The sequence below is a fragment of the Seriola dumerili genome, unplaced genomic scaffold, assembly GCF_002260705.1.
Source record: "Seriola dumerili isolate Sdu_G_001 unplaced genomic scaffold, Sdu_1.0 BDQW01000111.1, whole genome shotgun sequence".
Classification (NCBI taxonomy): domain Eukaryota; kingdom Metazoa; phylum Chordata; class Actinopteri; order Carangiformes; family Carangidae; genus Seriola; species Seriola dumerili.
Genome location: NW_019174366.1, coordinates 1,579,415 through 1,596,050, shown reverse-complemented (window position 1 = coordinate 1,596,050; position 16,636 = coordinate 1,579,415). Strand labels below are relative to the sequence as shown.

At 40.0% G+C, this 16,636-nt stretch overlaps 1 protein-coding gene across 2 annotated transcripts in view; it reads right to left on the bottom strand.

Annotated features, from left to right (window-relative positions):
* Positions 1-11,334, bottom strand: part of afap1 (actin filament associated protein 1) — a 73,426-nt gene extending 62,092 nt beyond the window's left edge. For both annotated transcript variants that reach the window (XM_022747838.1, XM_022747839.1), the window contains exon 1: positions 11,147-11,334. In XM_022747838.1, the coding sequence (XP_022603559.1) occupies positions 11,147-11,183 (37 nt within the window). In that variant the 5' untranslated portion in view covers positions 11,184-11,334. The remainder of the gene's footprint in view (positions 1-11,146) is intronic.
* Between the last annotated feature and the right edge of the window lie 5,302 nt (positions 11,335-16,636).

Sequence of the window (16,636 nt, the reverse complement as noted above, 5' to 3'; positions counted from 1 at the left end):
ATAATAATAATAATAATAATAATAATAATAATAATAATAATAACAGGCACAGGCGTGCAGCAGGCAAGCCTTGTACTGCTACTGGTCCCTTGTCCTCATCCGTGACATAGAGGTGTTGACCATGTTATTATTTAATGTTTAAATGAAACATTCACTTGGTGAAATGATTTCAGGTTGTGTTTTTATTACTTTTACTTTACATTTTAGCACATTTTAACAATACTGTGAATGAAAAATACAACTTGAAGTTGTATTATACTGTATAATGTATGCTACAGTGCAAAAATAATCAGTATTTCAGTTACACATAAAATAAAGCTGTAGCTTGCCATCAGGGCAAGCAAGCCAAGCAGTGCTTGTCAAGCTGTCCTTGACTCAGTTTCCATCATTCTGAGATCAGGATATTGTGTGCAGTATATGCATGGAAACTAAACTTGTGCTTGAGTCGTTAGCTTTGAGGCATCATATTATTACACAAGTAGTGCAGCTTGTCTCAGACAGACAGCACAAAGTCATGAGACAGGACAGGCCCTGAATTGAAGAGAGTTTCGCTACTACTGTCATGAAAAGGCTTGTTTAAGTCTGGTCCGTTTTTGTCGTTGGTGTATTAAACAGCTGCGGGGGAGGGGGAGATTGGGGGTTTCTTGTCTGTCTGTAAAAGTGACCGCACTTAAATAAAGTATAAGGGCAATACTTCTTTTACTTTAACAAACTGCTGAACTAAACTGTTTATACAGCTTTCTTGCTGGAAATGAAGACTATAGCGTATGGTGCCCATATGTTCAAAAAAATGTGCTGCCAGAAGGAGGAGCTCAAATAAAGTGCATTACTTTTGGAAGAGACAACTGGTCTGAAGCTCTTAATAAAAACATACAACAAATCATCTATGTCAGTGAAGCCTCAAGCCAATTAGAGCTAAATTATGTAATCACAGAGGTGGTTCTCTGTTGCTGCATCCAGAGGAGAGTAACTGCAGCCACCTCATGCCGGGAACACACCGCCTGGCTGACGTCACTGACCGGCTGCGGAGAAGCACATGTATGTGTTCACACTGACTACGTCTCTGCAGTTGCAGCTCTATCTCTCTACATAGAGTTTTCATGTTACTGGAATGTTGGATTTCTCTTTATTATTAATTAATTTCTGAAGTATTTTTTGACAGCATATGTCAGTAAAATGTCACTTTCTCCACATGCAGCTGTTGAAAGACAGTTGCACTGTGAGAGACACACTCCATAAAGAAATGGTTTTCCCAGTTTGCTGTGGAAGAGCTTGACTGGCCTGCACAGAGTACTAACCTCAACTGCATCCAACACTTGGGATGTACTGAAACACCGACTGTGTGCCAGGTCTTATCAGCACACATCAGTGTTAGAGCTCACCAATGCTCTTGTGGCTGAATGGGAGCAAATCCCTGCAGAGATTGTGCAGCAGATTAATGCCAATGGTTTTGAAATTAGATTTCCATGTAATTTCATGCTGTCCACATACTTTTGGCAATCTAGTAGTGTAATTGATGAGACCTAGGAATACAGTGACATTGAACGGGTAAGAAACATGAGCTGTGACATGATATAAAAAAAGCCAACAGTTTATCCACATTATGCAAACTACTATTTAGGTAAAAGTGCAAGTAAGCACACCAAAAGTCTGTCAAAAAATAATTAAATGGAAATTGTTTTTTTTTTATTTCAAAAGTGTATTTGCACAACTTTTATATGTCATATATGACAGTAAATTCAATACATATGAGTTTTGGACTGTTAATGGACAAATCAAGCGATCTGAAGACATCACCTCAGGCTCCATGAGTGTTTTTCACTACATTGACATTTAATAGATTTAACGATTAATCAGTCAACTGAGACAATAATTGATAAATTAATTGATTATCATTAGTTGCAGCCTTGTAATAATATAGTTTATGTTGTTATACAGTAAACTGGGAAATTGTTTATGGATAAATAACTGGACAAGCATATTTATTGTTGGCTAATCCAGCAAACTGAATATCTGTTCAATAAAGGCACCATCACATGATGTGAACATTATATAAAAATCCAACATTGCCATAAAGCTCTCACTGGCATTGATTTGCAACATTGCCTACAACAGCTGATCCATCCAGAAATATTTAAGTAACCACAACCTTGGCACAAACAACAGCAAAATCTCTGACATCTCACAAATGTCTATAATGTATGTATTCTCTTATCACCTGACCCTAGTTAATCATGTAATCAACTAAAATTATCCTTTAAATGAGCTTTAAGTAAAAAGTCTAATTGTACTAACACTAAAAGACCTCAGAGCAACACTTCCAAAAAGTTTTGGAATAATCCTTAAACTTCACGGTCAGATGGAAGCATCATTAATCACGTCAACCAATCTGTCTGTTTCTATTCAAAGGTCAAATCAACAAAGCAATGACATCCCCACTGTAGTGCTACACACTCACACACACTCCATGCCTGGTTTTATATTACAGTGAGGACGGCCAAGCACTCTTTACTGCACCATTTACTGTTTCATAGAGCTTTGTGCAACCTGTGCGATACTTTACCTCCACTAGGGTGGTCACAAAGCTAAACCTTGTGTGTGTGTGTGTGCGTGCGTGTGCATCATTAAAAACCTAAAGCAAGTTCTACAGATCACCGAGGACGGCAAGGTAAAATGAAGTGGCGTGAAGCGAGAAGGACCACCCTTAAACATGCCCTGAGGGCGAGCAGAAAAATACCTCATTGTGCAAACAAACCACCCACACCCCTTCTTCAAAAACTCATTTCTTTCTTCCTCCCTTTGTCTGTTGTTCAACTACCTCCTTCACTTTCACTTTCTTCATTGTCAATATTTCACTCCAACTCTCTCGTGTTATCTCTCTGTCTATTGCACCTCAATCAGTATCTGCAGATAAATCTGTGCCTCCTTACTCCATTATATATGAAAACATACAGTTTTATGCACTAGCCAAACTACATGTGTTCTTGTACAAGTATACCAGAGCAGCTGTCATTTACATGTGTTAACACATTTTGGTCTGTTTTAACAAACGTGTCACAAATACTTTCAATTATGTTCATGTGAAATGTATTCTCAGCAGTATAATTTACCTCTAACCACATTTGCTGTGTCAACACTAGGCTTGCATGACAAATGATAGCAGTTCTTTCCAAAAAAAAAACAAAAAAAAACATTAATCCTTACACCCACACACAGACACATACAGACAAATACAACCTTCTAAAAACACCTAGACAAGTCAGAGGGATGTTTTCACTGCGAGCTATTCACACTTCCCGGAGCTCAGAACAAAGGGGGTTTTCCTGGGTGCGGTGTATGTGTGTGTGTGTGTGTTTGTGCAAGGCAACGGGGTCATGTTTGGGTCTTGCAGAGAACTTGAGACCCTGCGGCTCCGTTGTTATTGTCAGTACAAAAATGCTTAGCCAGGTTAGAGGGAGGGGGGCTTTCTGCCCTCTTCCCAGAATTCAGCTGTTATGATTGATAGCACACTGACAGACACTATCGCACTCTGTGTATGTGTCTGTGTGTTTCGGGTGTCCATGTCTTGTTACTAACATCATCTTTAACACTTAAGGGATGTCTTCAGCCTTGACCTTTGACAAGCTTTCACATCAGGATCTGCCTCAACACACAGCTTACAAGACTTTCCGTGACAGACACACAGAGTGGGCCACTAGACAGACTGACACAACAGGGCCAGTAAAAACATTTAGATTTTTTTGATGGTCCACTGGCCCATCAATCATCATCTGATCATCTGATGCCTTGTATTTTCTGTTTACACCACTGTAAGTGTGATGGGAACCCTGGCGGCAAAAATTCAAACGATGTCCTGTACATTCAAAATGAAAATTTGAAATAATTTGCAAAGGTTTACAATTTTCCATTATATTTCCACACTGACACTCTACTCTATCAATCCAAACTGCCATGAACATGTATACAATCAATAACATTCCACATAATAGCATTTCTGTGTAGCCTCTCTTATTCAAAAATGATCAATAAATGACATGCCTAACTGAGACATAAAGTGACATGGCCATGAGCAGAAAGACTAAGAACTGGGCAAAACAGTTCAAAAGGTCAAAGCCAACAACAAAGCAAAGCCAGTCTGGTTGGGGTGATGTGAACATGACAAACAAGCTTGGATATTTGACTAAAAAACCTATTTGGGTGCTTATTTAGGGAATATAATTAGAGAAGAACATTTTTGTTACAGTAAATCTACAAAGCATCAACATCTAAAGACGAATCAGAACATTGCAAGTCTTCTATAATGCACGCAATGCTAGGCTAAATTAGCAAACGTTACATCTGCTGCTCTAAGCTATTCTGAGTAATTAAACTGACTGAATAGGACGTGCAGATAGCATTTCTTTTTCCATTTCCAAGTGGTAGCGCCTGGTGTGCTTCACTGCTGGAGGTGATAGATCCCTCCCCCAGGCTTAACAGACTGTTGACAGAGCCAATGGATGCATGAGAAACCTGAACCACATAATGAGCCAACCATCAACCAGCCAATCATTGTTGGTGAGCACTTTCTGTGGTTCTGGGAAATTTTATTGTACTGTGGGTTGACTGTTACAGTAAGATGGTGGTTGTTGTTAATTGAAGTTGGTTTATGGTCTGGCATCGTCATGGTTACTGCTTCCAATGAGCCACCAAAGCAAATCACGGCATCACTGAAAGGCTTTAATTTGCATAATATACACATGATTATATAAGAATGACACACAGGCAAGTTGAGGGACTACCATCAGACCAAAAAGGGGCTTAATATTTTGCTAAATATTTAGCTTTTCATACATTTTTCACCAAAAAAGTTGATCCTTGGTGTATGATATTGTTCTCACCAAAGCAAAGGAATGTCAGCTGGAAAACACTCTAAGTCATTACTATTTAGCATGGAAGATCCAGTCTACAGTCCATCAAAAATAATTGTCTTGCTTATATTTCTTACTCAGGGTAGTCATGATGAGAACTTCTCCTCATTTGCATTTTGATGATAACATAAAAGCATCATATGCACTTTTTTTGCATCATTTTGCGGCTTTGCTTGAAGTTTTTGCATCAAAGAAAACTCTCAAACATGTCAGTTTACATTAGAACCCTACCGATTTTTTCTGTAGGCTTCTGTAATACTTTTACTAAGAAGCAATAATGAAATGGAAATTCTCGGGTCAAGTCAAGTTATATAGGCAGCATGCTTTGGCGTGCTTTATATTCATACAAGTTAAATATACATATATATATATACATATTTGTTCTTATGTTTTTTATTTATAGTTATTTATTTTCATAGTTATTTTATTTAATTCCCAGTGCACTGATGTCATTTTGGACAATAAAGTTTATTATTAAACTGTAAAATATCCTGCTTTCATTAAATATCTTTTTCACAAGTGTTTATATATACTGTATATAGGGCTGGGCAATATGGCCAAAAACAAAAAATTCCATATTAGTTGATATCGATATTCACGATAAATGCCACATCGTTATTTCTTTCAGGTTTAAAGGCTGATTTTTGCTCCTGAGTGATTTTAAACTGTTCTATTTAGTCAGAACATGACAAACACTTGCCAAACAGCAGAACATTTAAAAACTCTGAGGTACAAACATTCAAAATATGATAAAATGTGCATGATTAAAATCAAAATCCTGTAACATGATCAGACTGCAAAATAAAAAAAATAAAAAATAGACAAAGAAGATTTGCACTGGGTACAGGCCCGGTGCTCGTTGAGGGTCCACTAACACTCGTTTGGGCCTGTAATTTCTTACTTTCTGTGTGTTCTAATGGGTGATATTGTTTCAAGTGATGAAACAGGTTTGTGGTGTTGCCTGTCTTCGATGGAATGTGTCTCCAGCACAGTTTGCAGTGCACATTGCTCTGTTTTTTGTCAGACTGTAAATAACCAAAATATCTCCAAACTACTGAAGTTGAGTGGTCTCTCTTGTCGACGATATCTTCGTCCTCTGAGCTGCGTTCTGCTTTTTCTGTGGTGTCGCTCATTTCGCCTTACTTGTTTACTCCGCTCCAACTTCAAGCCCATCAGCCACTACGCGTGTCTGTAAATAATGTCACATGCTGGCCTGCGTTTATACCTCTCAACGTGCATCCTAACTTGTGCACTGCAGACCTCTATTCCTGCGACATGATTGGCTGTTCGTGATTCATTTGTAGGCGTGCTATAAGCGTGGAAATTAATTTTAGCGAACATTTATCGAACACTTTTAATGTTTGCGATAATTATTGCTATCGTTTTATCACCCAGCCCTATATATAATGTATATATATATACATATATATATATATGTATGTATATCGGCCGATATATCAATATCGGAATTTTTTAACTCCCAAATATCGGTATCGGCATCTGCGGTCGGGCTCTAGCTTACATATTCTATTCCTTGAATAGGAAAAGCCTTACGTACTGGTTCATTTGTTCTGCACTATTAGTGTGAAGGCTGTGAAAGTTGTGCAATATTACCAGTCATGAATGTTTCATAAAGGGTTTGTAAAACCTCGACTTGGATGAGCACCAACAGAGAGGGAGAGTTATGAACAGATCTGAGGACGGGCAATGCTGCATTAGTTTGTGATGAAAGACAAGCTGTCTTGCTCTCTCCCCTTTTCTCAAGTCTGTAATTATGAGGTTTGTGTGTTTTCTTCGTTCCATTGGACATGCCAAGTGAACATCACAGAGTGGGGCTGATTGCTATCAAACAGTACAGGTGGTTCACTGTACAAGCAGATGTTTCACCGACCACAAACACACATCTGCAAAACCCTGATCTGAAGAAGGGGAGGAGGAAAGGGGGTGGGGCAGTGCTGACAGCGGTTTGAAGAAGATATGAGAGAGGAGGAGGACACAGCGGGGACGTTTTAAGTTTCCTAACTTACTACGATGGCACTAATTTAGACACAAACCTTTAGCAGTGCTACATCAGTTTTTGTTGCCACTTATATATAAAGACCAAAAGATTTAATTGAGTGTGTTTACATGCACAATAGTATCCTGGTTATGACTGGGTTTTTGGAGAGTCCTGGTTATGTTTTGCACATGTAAACAACTTTTCGCAGTTTTGAGAAACCTGGTTAAACTACCTGGAGTACTACGACAGAGACTAGGAAACACCTCATCCAGTTTTCCGATTCCTTTCGTAGTGGCCGAGATGGTGAGAAATCAAGACACACCTGCAGACATGTGATCAGAAACCTGGATACTGTTATGATCATATGAAACCCAGGTATTTCTTGTTCCATGTATACACCATATCCCAAATATAATCAAAAACAAGATAAGGGTCAAAACCAGGGTACTAATGTACATGTAAACAGGTTTATTTGCATTCATGTTAATGATTGACTCATAATTAGCATATAAAAATGTGTCAATTTAAGTCAACACAGAAAATCACAGCGACGCTGGCTCTATTCAAGAGAAAGAAACTAATTTATGCCCAAAAGGTTGCTAGATTTGACATTAAGTGTTTTACTGAAAAGAGTCTTATGAGGTATCACAATTACAAACTCAAACAAAACAGACAAATACGATTCTGGTGGGTTTACCCTCCACTACATACTCATCTTAGTCCCATTCATGCTAACCTCTGTGGTAAAACCAATGTGTCGAACGCCGACCTATGCAAGTGTATAACACCCATGGGAATCTGAGGTCTGCAAGGATGTGTAAATCTTCACACTGATAGAATACAACTGGCTGCACACACTGGTCTGCCTGGTCTTATGCCAGTAGTCCTCTATCTTTAGATGCTCAAACTGTCCTGACTGTCAACCATTACATCCCGCCTCCAGAACCAGACCGCCTTGTACACCCCCCCGGTAACTAGACAAGCAGAGGCAAACACAAGTCAGAACTCGGCATAACACTCACATAAACACATGGAAATTACACATGCCAACACATCATGTGCTCACGAGTGCATCCATTTCTCCAAATCTATTCCTCAGCCATTCCTTTGTTGTGGTTGTTGTCTCGACTGGAGAACCTCCCTTAATCTGCCAGACCTCATGCTATGTGAACCCCCACACACTCTACATCACCTCCACTAAATTAGCTATGCCACACCCCCCATCATGGCACGCCACCAACGCAGCTTTGGTCTTGTAATCCTAAAAGCTTTGTCCAAGACAGACAGCATAACAAGCTAACAGGCTCATCCTATTACAACAATAAGCCTATTAAAAACGCCTGGTGAGGCTCATCAGAAGCGATCCTCTCCTAATGGACCCAAATTACCAAGGTAACCATCAATGCCAAGACTAAATAGCACTATTTCAACTGTTAGTTTTACATTTTGAGGCAGGAGTCCAAATGTTAATGCTTGGTTGATGATGTTATATCAGTAGGCTGGTTGCCAGTTCATTTAAGCCATATGAAACTGTGCTATTTGGCATAAGTCAAGGTCTCCTGGATTGTGCTCTAGCTTGGCCTGATATCCTCATCCTTCTTCCACTGTTTTTCCAGATGGATATTGACACAGGGAGAAGGCTGGGAGGGCTATGATTAGTCCGCCCGAAATTAAAGTCTCTGTTCCTGCATGCCAGCTTACTGACAGGCCAGCTTTGGAGGGAAGGAGAGAGAGATTACAAACTAATTTCTCCTCATCTCTCCTCTCCACTCCTGGGATCTGTCTTCCCCCTGCCACCAAAAAGAAGGGGCTAACGTCTGACAGACAAAACCTTTTAAACTTCAATCATCATTGAGGCAAATGGGAGTTTTGAACAAGGTGGAGAGACGGAGAAGGAAAGCAACCCCCTGACTCTAAAGCAGGATCAACTGGGCCAGAACAGTGACATCATGCACCCATTCTGCCCACATCACTAACACCCCAATTAATTGCTCATCAACTCAGGGTTTCTCTGAGGAAAGCTGCTAAATGTAATAAAATAAGTGGCAATAAACAATTTAACACATTTTTGCCCTCAAAACATGGTAGTGGGTAGTGATTATCTGCTTCAAAAGTAACACCAAGGTAATCATCATTGCCAAGACTAAATAGCACTGGTTGGTTGGTGGTTATTAATATGCAGTGAGTACAATGTAGCTTTATTTCATTGCATTACATTACAATGTATCTACTATCACTAATATAAACCAAAAAAAGAGACTGAGGCCTTAAGTAATGGCTTTTCCCCTAAAACGTGCTGTCCTCCTTCCTATGAATGGACCTCGGAAAACAGGGTAAACTTGCTGGGTTAACCATCTATTACATACCTGCATATTATATGTTTTGAACTCACACTGTTTAAACCCTCACCCAAATCCCAAACCAAAACATGATCTGCTACTTTCTCATGTGCTGCTAAGACAAGATTACAACCCCTGTACACAATGGATGTCTGTCAGAACCTCACCAAGTGCTGGGCAGAGAAGCACCGCCGGGCTACCTGATACCCAGCAGCTGCTAGCAGAGGTCCTGTTATTGTAGGACTCCATGCACTGCCGCAAGCAAGAGACATTGGAGATATGGAGCCTTTGTGTTGTCATTCTAGGATCATGTTAGCAAACCTCTGGTTGCAGTGTGGCGTTACCTCAACGATGAACTGTGTAATATGTGACTTGGCACTGGCATCTTAAATTGAGCTGTGTAATCTGATAGAAAATAAGCTAAGTGCATGAATAGCAATGCTTTCAATAACTTTTATGAATAGACCCATAGAGGTGGATGGACTATGACTCGATTAAAGAAAATAAAAGACCCTTACCACTGGACATATACATAAATTCAATTTGTTTAATCTCATTAGCATTTAAGTGAGCCTAGAAGTCTAACTAAAGACCAAAAGGGTGGTCAGACTGACTAAGGTAGGTTTTCCTGTCTCCTGCTCTGGGTGCTAGGACAGAAGCCCCATGTTCATACCCTATAGGTCAGATAAAGGTGTACAGAGTGCAGAGTACAGAGAATGGCTCCAGCAGAGTTTCTTAGCGTTACTTACAGTAATTTATATGATTCTTACTCATGCCATATTTTATGTTTCACTGAAGCATGTGTTAATAGGTTAAGAAGGTTTAATAATAGGTTTTGTTGATACATCCGGATCTGTTGTCTAGCAATTATGAGGTAATGACAAACAGACTTGTTTGTCAAGATACAAGAAAGATGATGACAACTTTAACACCGTAAAAGAAAGAAAGCATTAGTTTTCACATTGGGAGTCAGTGAAGGTAAAGAGGACTCTTGCTCTGTTGTATGTTCCATCCATTCGGTCAAGTGAGTACTGCAAGTTCATGTAGCTCTCCTGTTAATCCTATGATCATTCCACCAAATTCCACTGTGGTAGGTAGCAGCAATGAGCTGCCTGAACTACGCCTTAAAGTTTCTGTTTAATCAATTTAAGTGCTACATGGAATGCTTAGCTCATGAAAAAGGTCAAGGTCTGAACTCCTGAGAACAAAAGTATCAAAAGGTCTTGCTTCACATTTATCAGGGATACATTTTTTGCAGTAAGTAAAGCCACATTAAATTGGCAGATGATTGAATGGAGTTTGGCGTGAAGTTCATACTACATGGACACTTGACAACTGACCACAACCCTAACGACAATGTCAGGAGCCAACTGTCTCGCCACAGTGTCTCCCCCTTGACTCCCTCCCTCTAATCCCCTCCCTGTCTGTGAGAGAAACTAGCCTACCTTTTATAAACACTGCTCCTTTCAAACTTTTTTTAGGCTGAATTTCACCACAGGCTCTTTCCAGCGCGTGCGTAAAGTGCAGGCGTGCGCTCGTGCTTCGAGTGATGCAACTTTAAAATGAATTTTGATATTAACTTATGGCGGACAATCCACCAGAGAAAAATTATTATGTCTAAATGTTAACATGAACAAAAACAAACTTCAAGTACATTCATATTACAGGAATACCAAACCAACTATCGACTAATAGCCTAGCAAGCGAGATGGAAATATCGGCAACAAACTGCCACTGCAAACTGTGCTAGCAGCTCATGAAAAACCAAACTTCCATAATTATTAAAGGGATGCTCTGTGTGATACAGAACAATAAATTCACTGTAAACTCTATTCCTGTAAATGAAGAACGGAACAGTGATTTTTCGTGGTCAGAAAAAAGCCGCAGGTTGAGCCACTCACCCCTACTGGTCGTGAACAGAACAGGGTCGCTCCTCATCGTGAAGTGATCCTCATCTAATCCGCCCGACAACGCACACAGGAGCAGGCGCGTGCCCAACAGCTCCTCGGAAGAAGTAAAATCCCCACACACCGACTTTGAGACGTTTTCTGTCTCCTGTTTCAACCTCCGCTTATTCCCTTTCTACCAAGCCGACCACTGGAACGTCTCTCCTTTTCTTTCAAACTTTTTCTCCGGATCTGTCTCCTCCTCCTTACTTTCCCTTCTCCAAATGTCTCTCTATCCCACCCGCTCTCTCTCCCTTAAACTGCCTGCATGGATAGTTATGCTGTGTTTAAAGAATGTCGGAAAAAAGCAATTTCCCTCCCCGGATTATGGAGTTATCACTTTTTTAACGGACATAAACGCGTTAGACTGTTGAATTATACTTGATTTGGTTTCAAATACCTTAACTATTCAGATTCAACTAATTTTTGCATCTTGGCATGACGGGATGTTATTTTTGCTTTGTTTTTTTTTTTGTACTTTTCAGTTTTCAGTGTTTATTACTATATCAAGTGCTCACCTACTCTATCAAAAATGATGTAGTTTATAAGACCTTAATATAGACCTATATTTAATATTATTATTCATAACACTAATAGATTAGTATCATTTGAAAAATAAACACTACTACTACACTGAGTCTTTTGAAAAACCTCTGCAACGTTGCAAGAGTTTGCTCTATCAACATGAATTCGCCCCCTGTAGCTTCAGATTGGTCATAACTAGTTTTAATTACACTTAGAGAAGCCACATACAGGAGAAAAGGAAAGAGATATGTAAAGAGAGAGAGAGAGGCTAGCTTCCACCCCATTAGCATAAGCCACACACCCCCAACCCTCTCTCCCAAGGGGGAAGCAAGAGCCAGTCTGAGTTCAACATCCCATCTGCCATCAGGAGAGGAAAAGGAGGAGGGGGGGGAGAGAGAGAGGAGAGGTAGAGATTATTAAGGGGGAGTCAGACTGAGGCTACCCAGTGCTGCGTTACACTTTTTTTTTTCTTCACGATTGCACTTTTTCAGTGAGGAACATGAGACTGAGGGAGGGAACAGTGTGGAGAGAAAGAATAATGACCTGGGTCACCTTTCAGTTCCACCCGTTCAAGGAGAACCACAGAATGGCTGATCTTGTATAAGGATAATCACCATAATGTGTGCTGACTTTTATTTGATGAAACTTTATTTTATAAAGATTGTTTAAGTTGATAATTGTAAAACAGTTAATGTGGGGAATATTGAGTTCAAAGACAATACATTCCATTTGAATATTTGATTTGTGAAGTAATAAGTACAGAATTTAATTTAGAGCCCAAAAGCCTTTTGTTGCATATAAAGGGACTTCATTATTTCGTAATAATGCCTGGGGGCGAAAAAAAGGCAATGATTTGAGAAACTAGCTAGTTCTTGGTGTAAGCAGCCAAGTTGTTACCCTTCATTATTATGAGCTAACATGTAAACCCCTTTATCAATCAGTAAAGGACGATGTCTGATTTGAAGTCCAGAGTCTCATCTCATCATTTTGAAAGTAGTTAGACTAAGCTACAGTATGTTTCTGTAACTGATAGTCCTGGATGGAACATATGTGTGTGTGTGTGTGTGTGTGTGTGTGTGTGTGTGTGTGTGTGTGTTGTGTGCATGTGGGGCACTTTATTTTCCTGTGTAGTTGATTAATCACGGATTTTCTGTGGTATGTTGCAGGGTAACAAGGCTCTGCACTGTATGGCTTTTTATTGCCTCACTGCATCATCCTCATGTAAAAGTCCCACTGAGGAAGAGTAAGTGTATATGAAGTATGAATCCATTTATTTTTCATAATTCATTGTCTCAAGTGTCCTTGTGATAGAAAATGTATTAAAAGAGTAAAGAGTGTAAAAGTGTCAGGAGTGGTAAGAAAAAGTGTCATATTGAGTCTCCTACTAACAGTTAATATTGATTCATTTAACCAATGACCATATTCTTAACGATAGTTGCCTAAACTTAACCACACCTTAAGGAGAGTGGTGGCACATTAGAGAGCACTAACACAGATCATTTTTATATAAGGCCCTTATGCTTTTTGGAAAGCAATGGCAAATGACCTGTTTTATTCTTTATGTTGAATAACCTGCTGCAAACTTCACCCTGACTAACATGCAATGGAATGATCATTAACACTGACATATCATTACCATATAAATTTGTAATGGCTTTTTTTCAGTCCCCTTTTAACTCCATCCCCACCCAGATCCTGAGCCCTTTACCTGTTCAATGCTGCACTATGTTTACCAGCTAACTAATGTTGCCTGTCTGTCGTTACGTGCTAGAGTTAGCATCCACTGGGTTTTATCAGTAGTTGCTTGCAACATCAATATTGATGAGAGCAGAATCTGTTGTCTGACATTTGACTGCTTTCACTTGCACATAGTCGTTTGATCAATTGTTTTATTTATATTGATTAGTGCAGCTTTAATTTCTGTGTATTGGACCCATTTGAAATATAACTTTTGCTTTTTTCAGCTTTAACACTGTCTTGATACCGGATCAGAGGAGGCTGGTTCATAGAGGAAGAGGAGGGGGGGGGTTGCACCTCCGCCACTGTACCAGATAGTTTACTTTTCACTCACAGTATGGCAGCCAATATTTCCTCATCAACAAAGAGTCTTGAGTTCGGCACAACAGGTAACAAAGGGCCACACGCACTCGGAGATAACTGCCTTGGATGTGCCTGTCAAAACAAACGGCCAGCTAAACTGAACCCAAAAGCCTTTTATGTCCATTAAAACTCTGCTGGTCTGAAGATAACAAGGCCAGACAAACAGCACTGAGCTCAGCACACGAGGGGCAGGTTGGGTTTGGGGTGTTTTTATGGGCCGAGGAAGGTGGCATTCCTCACAGTGCTGTTCACTGTGGTACATTGTGAGGCGGTATGTGGGCCAGATGACCCTAAAGTGAGTTAACTGCAGTGGAGAAATCCAGTGGGTGGATTTCTTCTTAAACTATGAGACTCTTATCAGGGTGAGATATGATGATGGAAAGGGAGTGTGTGGTGAGCATGTGTGTGTTGAAATGATGAGTGATGAAAGGATGAGTGGATTACAGTGAAAAAGCATGTCTTATTACTCACACCATATTCTTCATTTAAGTCTGGAGTCACACACACTTTTTCTTTGCTGTAATGTGTGTGTGATCTCAGTGAAATCGCAGAGTGGATAGATGTTGGCTTGGCTCTGCTGAATAAAAGTCAACAGTGACATCAGTGTTTGGCCCCCTGACTGAGATTAAATCTAATAGAGACTGGGATACTGTAACAACTTGGACCCTTCCCTGCCCTGGTCAGCCATCAACCTGTCATGTTTTTCAGACACCCCTCTGAGAAGACACATGCACACACACACACACACACACACACACACACGCACACACATGCACACACACACTGTAACTAAAGCTGGTTGAGAAACATCCACGGTTTTCATTTGAATTCATAACACCCTTCCCTTTTTGAGGTGTTTTTGCTCTTTCATGTACTTGTTTTAGAGTTCTGCATGTGCCATACTTCACTGTGCAGTGCTACATTTTATATCCTGTCCATGAAAACCTCTGCGCAGGGGCATTGTCATCAGGGCGGTATCTGCTGCTGAGGACACAAAGGACCTCGGTAATATCTCTAGAAATGTGGCATGAAAAGGAGTTTACGCTCCATATTACACACAATTAAAGGCTTAAGTTTAGTGTTTTGTCATGTCGGTTAGACCGGTTGGAAGTTGCAAGCAGATCCTTATAATTAAGATGTCCATTAATTGGACTTAAGGGTTCTTGACCAAACCCCCAACAAACAGCTAAAGGACAACAGTATTTGGTCCATCTATATGTTTTTGGCCCTATAGTCTACGCTGAAGGTCTCTGTTCATGAAATTGTGTTTTATACATTACAGTGTTTCATCATCTACAGTACACTGAGCCCATCACTGTGACGCAAGTCCAAACCAAAGACCTGGCTGTAACAAGTTAATCATCTTAAAAGATTTAATCAGAAGCAGTTCTTTTCGGACTCCCCAGTGTAACAGTCTACAGTATGTAGAGAGAACTGTGAGGAAACTGCTTCTATAAAAAACTGAACCAAGTCATTCATAGTGTCACATGGTCACAGTCTGACCTGCTTGCACACTGACCATATGGAGGTGTGTGCATGTGTGTGCGCATGCATATATGCGTGTGTTGACACACTGTGTGTTCAGCCATCTCTGTTGTTTTCTGTTTTTTTTTCAAATTTGGAAGCAAGAATTTTGGAATTTCATCGGAATTGGTACCGACTACCTAATTCCTGGTATCATGACATCCTTCCTCCAACACCCATCAACTTTAACTTCATTAAAAGTTCCTCTTTCCACGTCATATCATTTGCTTCATCACCATCAGAAAATAAAACAACAAAAACTTAATAATCAATAATCTGAGTTTTTCTAATCAAACAAACTGTATGTTCCAGAATTCCTCTTCTTTTCCTAAACTCAGTTTGATGATATGACAATATTCCTCTTTTCTGCAAAATATGGCAACAGTTCAATTACCATGCTCTCAATGATTACAGAAATATTTGATGTAAGAGCTATCGGCCTATAATTAGAGGATGGATCCTTTCCAGACTTCCTTATAGGAATCATTATAGCCTTCTCCCGAGCCTTGGGCAGCCCTCCCTCCTCCACACTCTTTTATAAAGAGCCAAAAGTTTCCTTAATGCCCCATTACCAAGATGTCTCAACATTATGTAACATATCTGCTCCTTCCCTGGAGATGTATGGCCTGATTTACAAATAGCTCTTTCCATTTCATCTAGAGTGAACGGATAGTTGATTGGTCCTCTGTAGTCCTGCTCCTTTCCAATGATCTTAAATGTTTCTTCTCCCTTCCTCAGTCAAATTTCCTGAAACATGTATTTGAATAAATGCTTTGACCATGTTTTCCAAATTAGCCCCTGTCTGTAACTGCTACCTGTCCTTCTGATTCTAACACTGGATACCTCCATTTCCTGCTGTGAACCCCACTCTCTTAATCATACTCCACACTGCGCCTATCACAGTTGACCTTCCAATCTTACAGCAAAATCTTTGCCAACTTCCTCTCTTTACTTGTCTTATTGTTCTCCTCACCACAGCTTCAGCCCTCTGGTATGCAGCTAAATAACTGTGTGTCCTGTTTAAAAGTCTAAAGGCCCTGGTGCTGTCTCTTACAGCCCTACTGAGGGCCGGGCAAGTAACCGACATTAGAGCCTCTCACCTTGCTCATGTTGGTTAATTTGATACTTTAATACATTTTTTTCAACAAAGAATATACAATAAGTCTCTATGGCTTGTCAGGTTAATCAGTCTTGTAGTGGTGTGGTGATCATGGACTCATGGTTTTATTTTGAAAGACTGTTGCCGGAGTTCCCTTTCCTGTTTGTGCTGTGTGTTTGGCTGCTTACCTTTCCCCC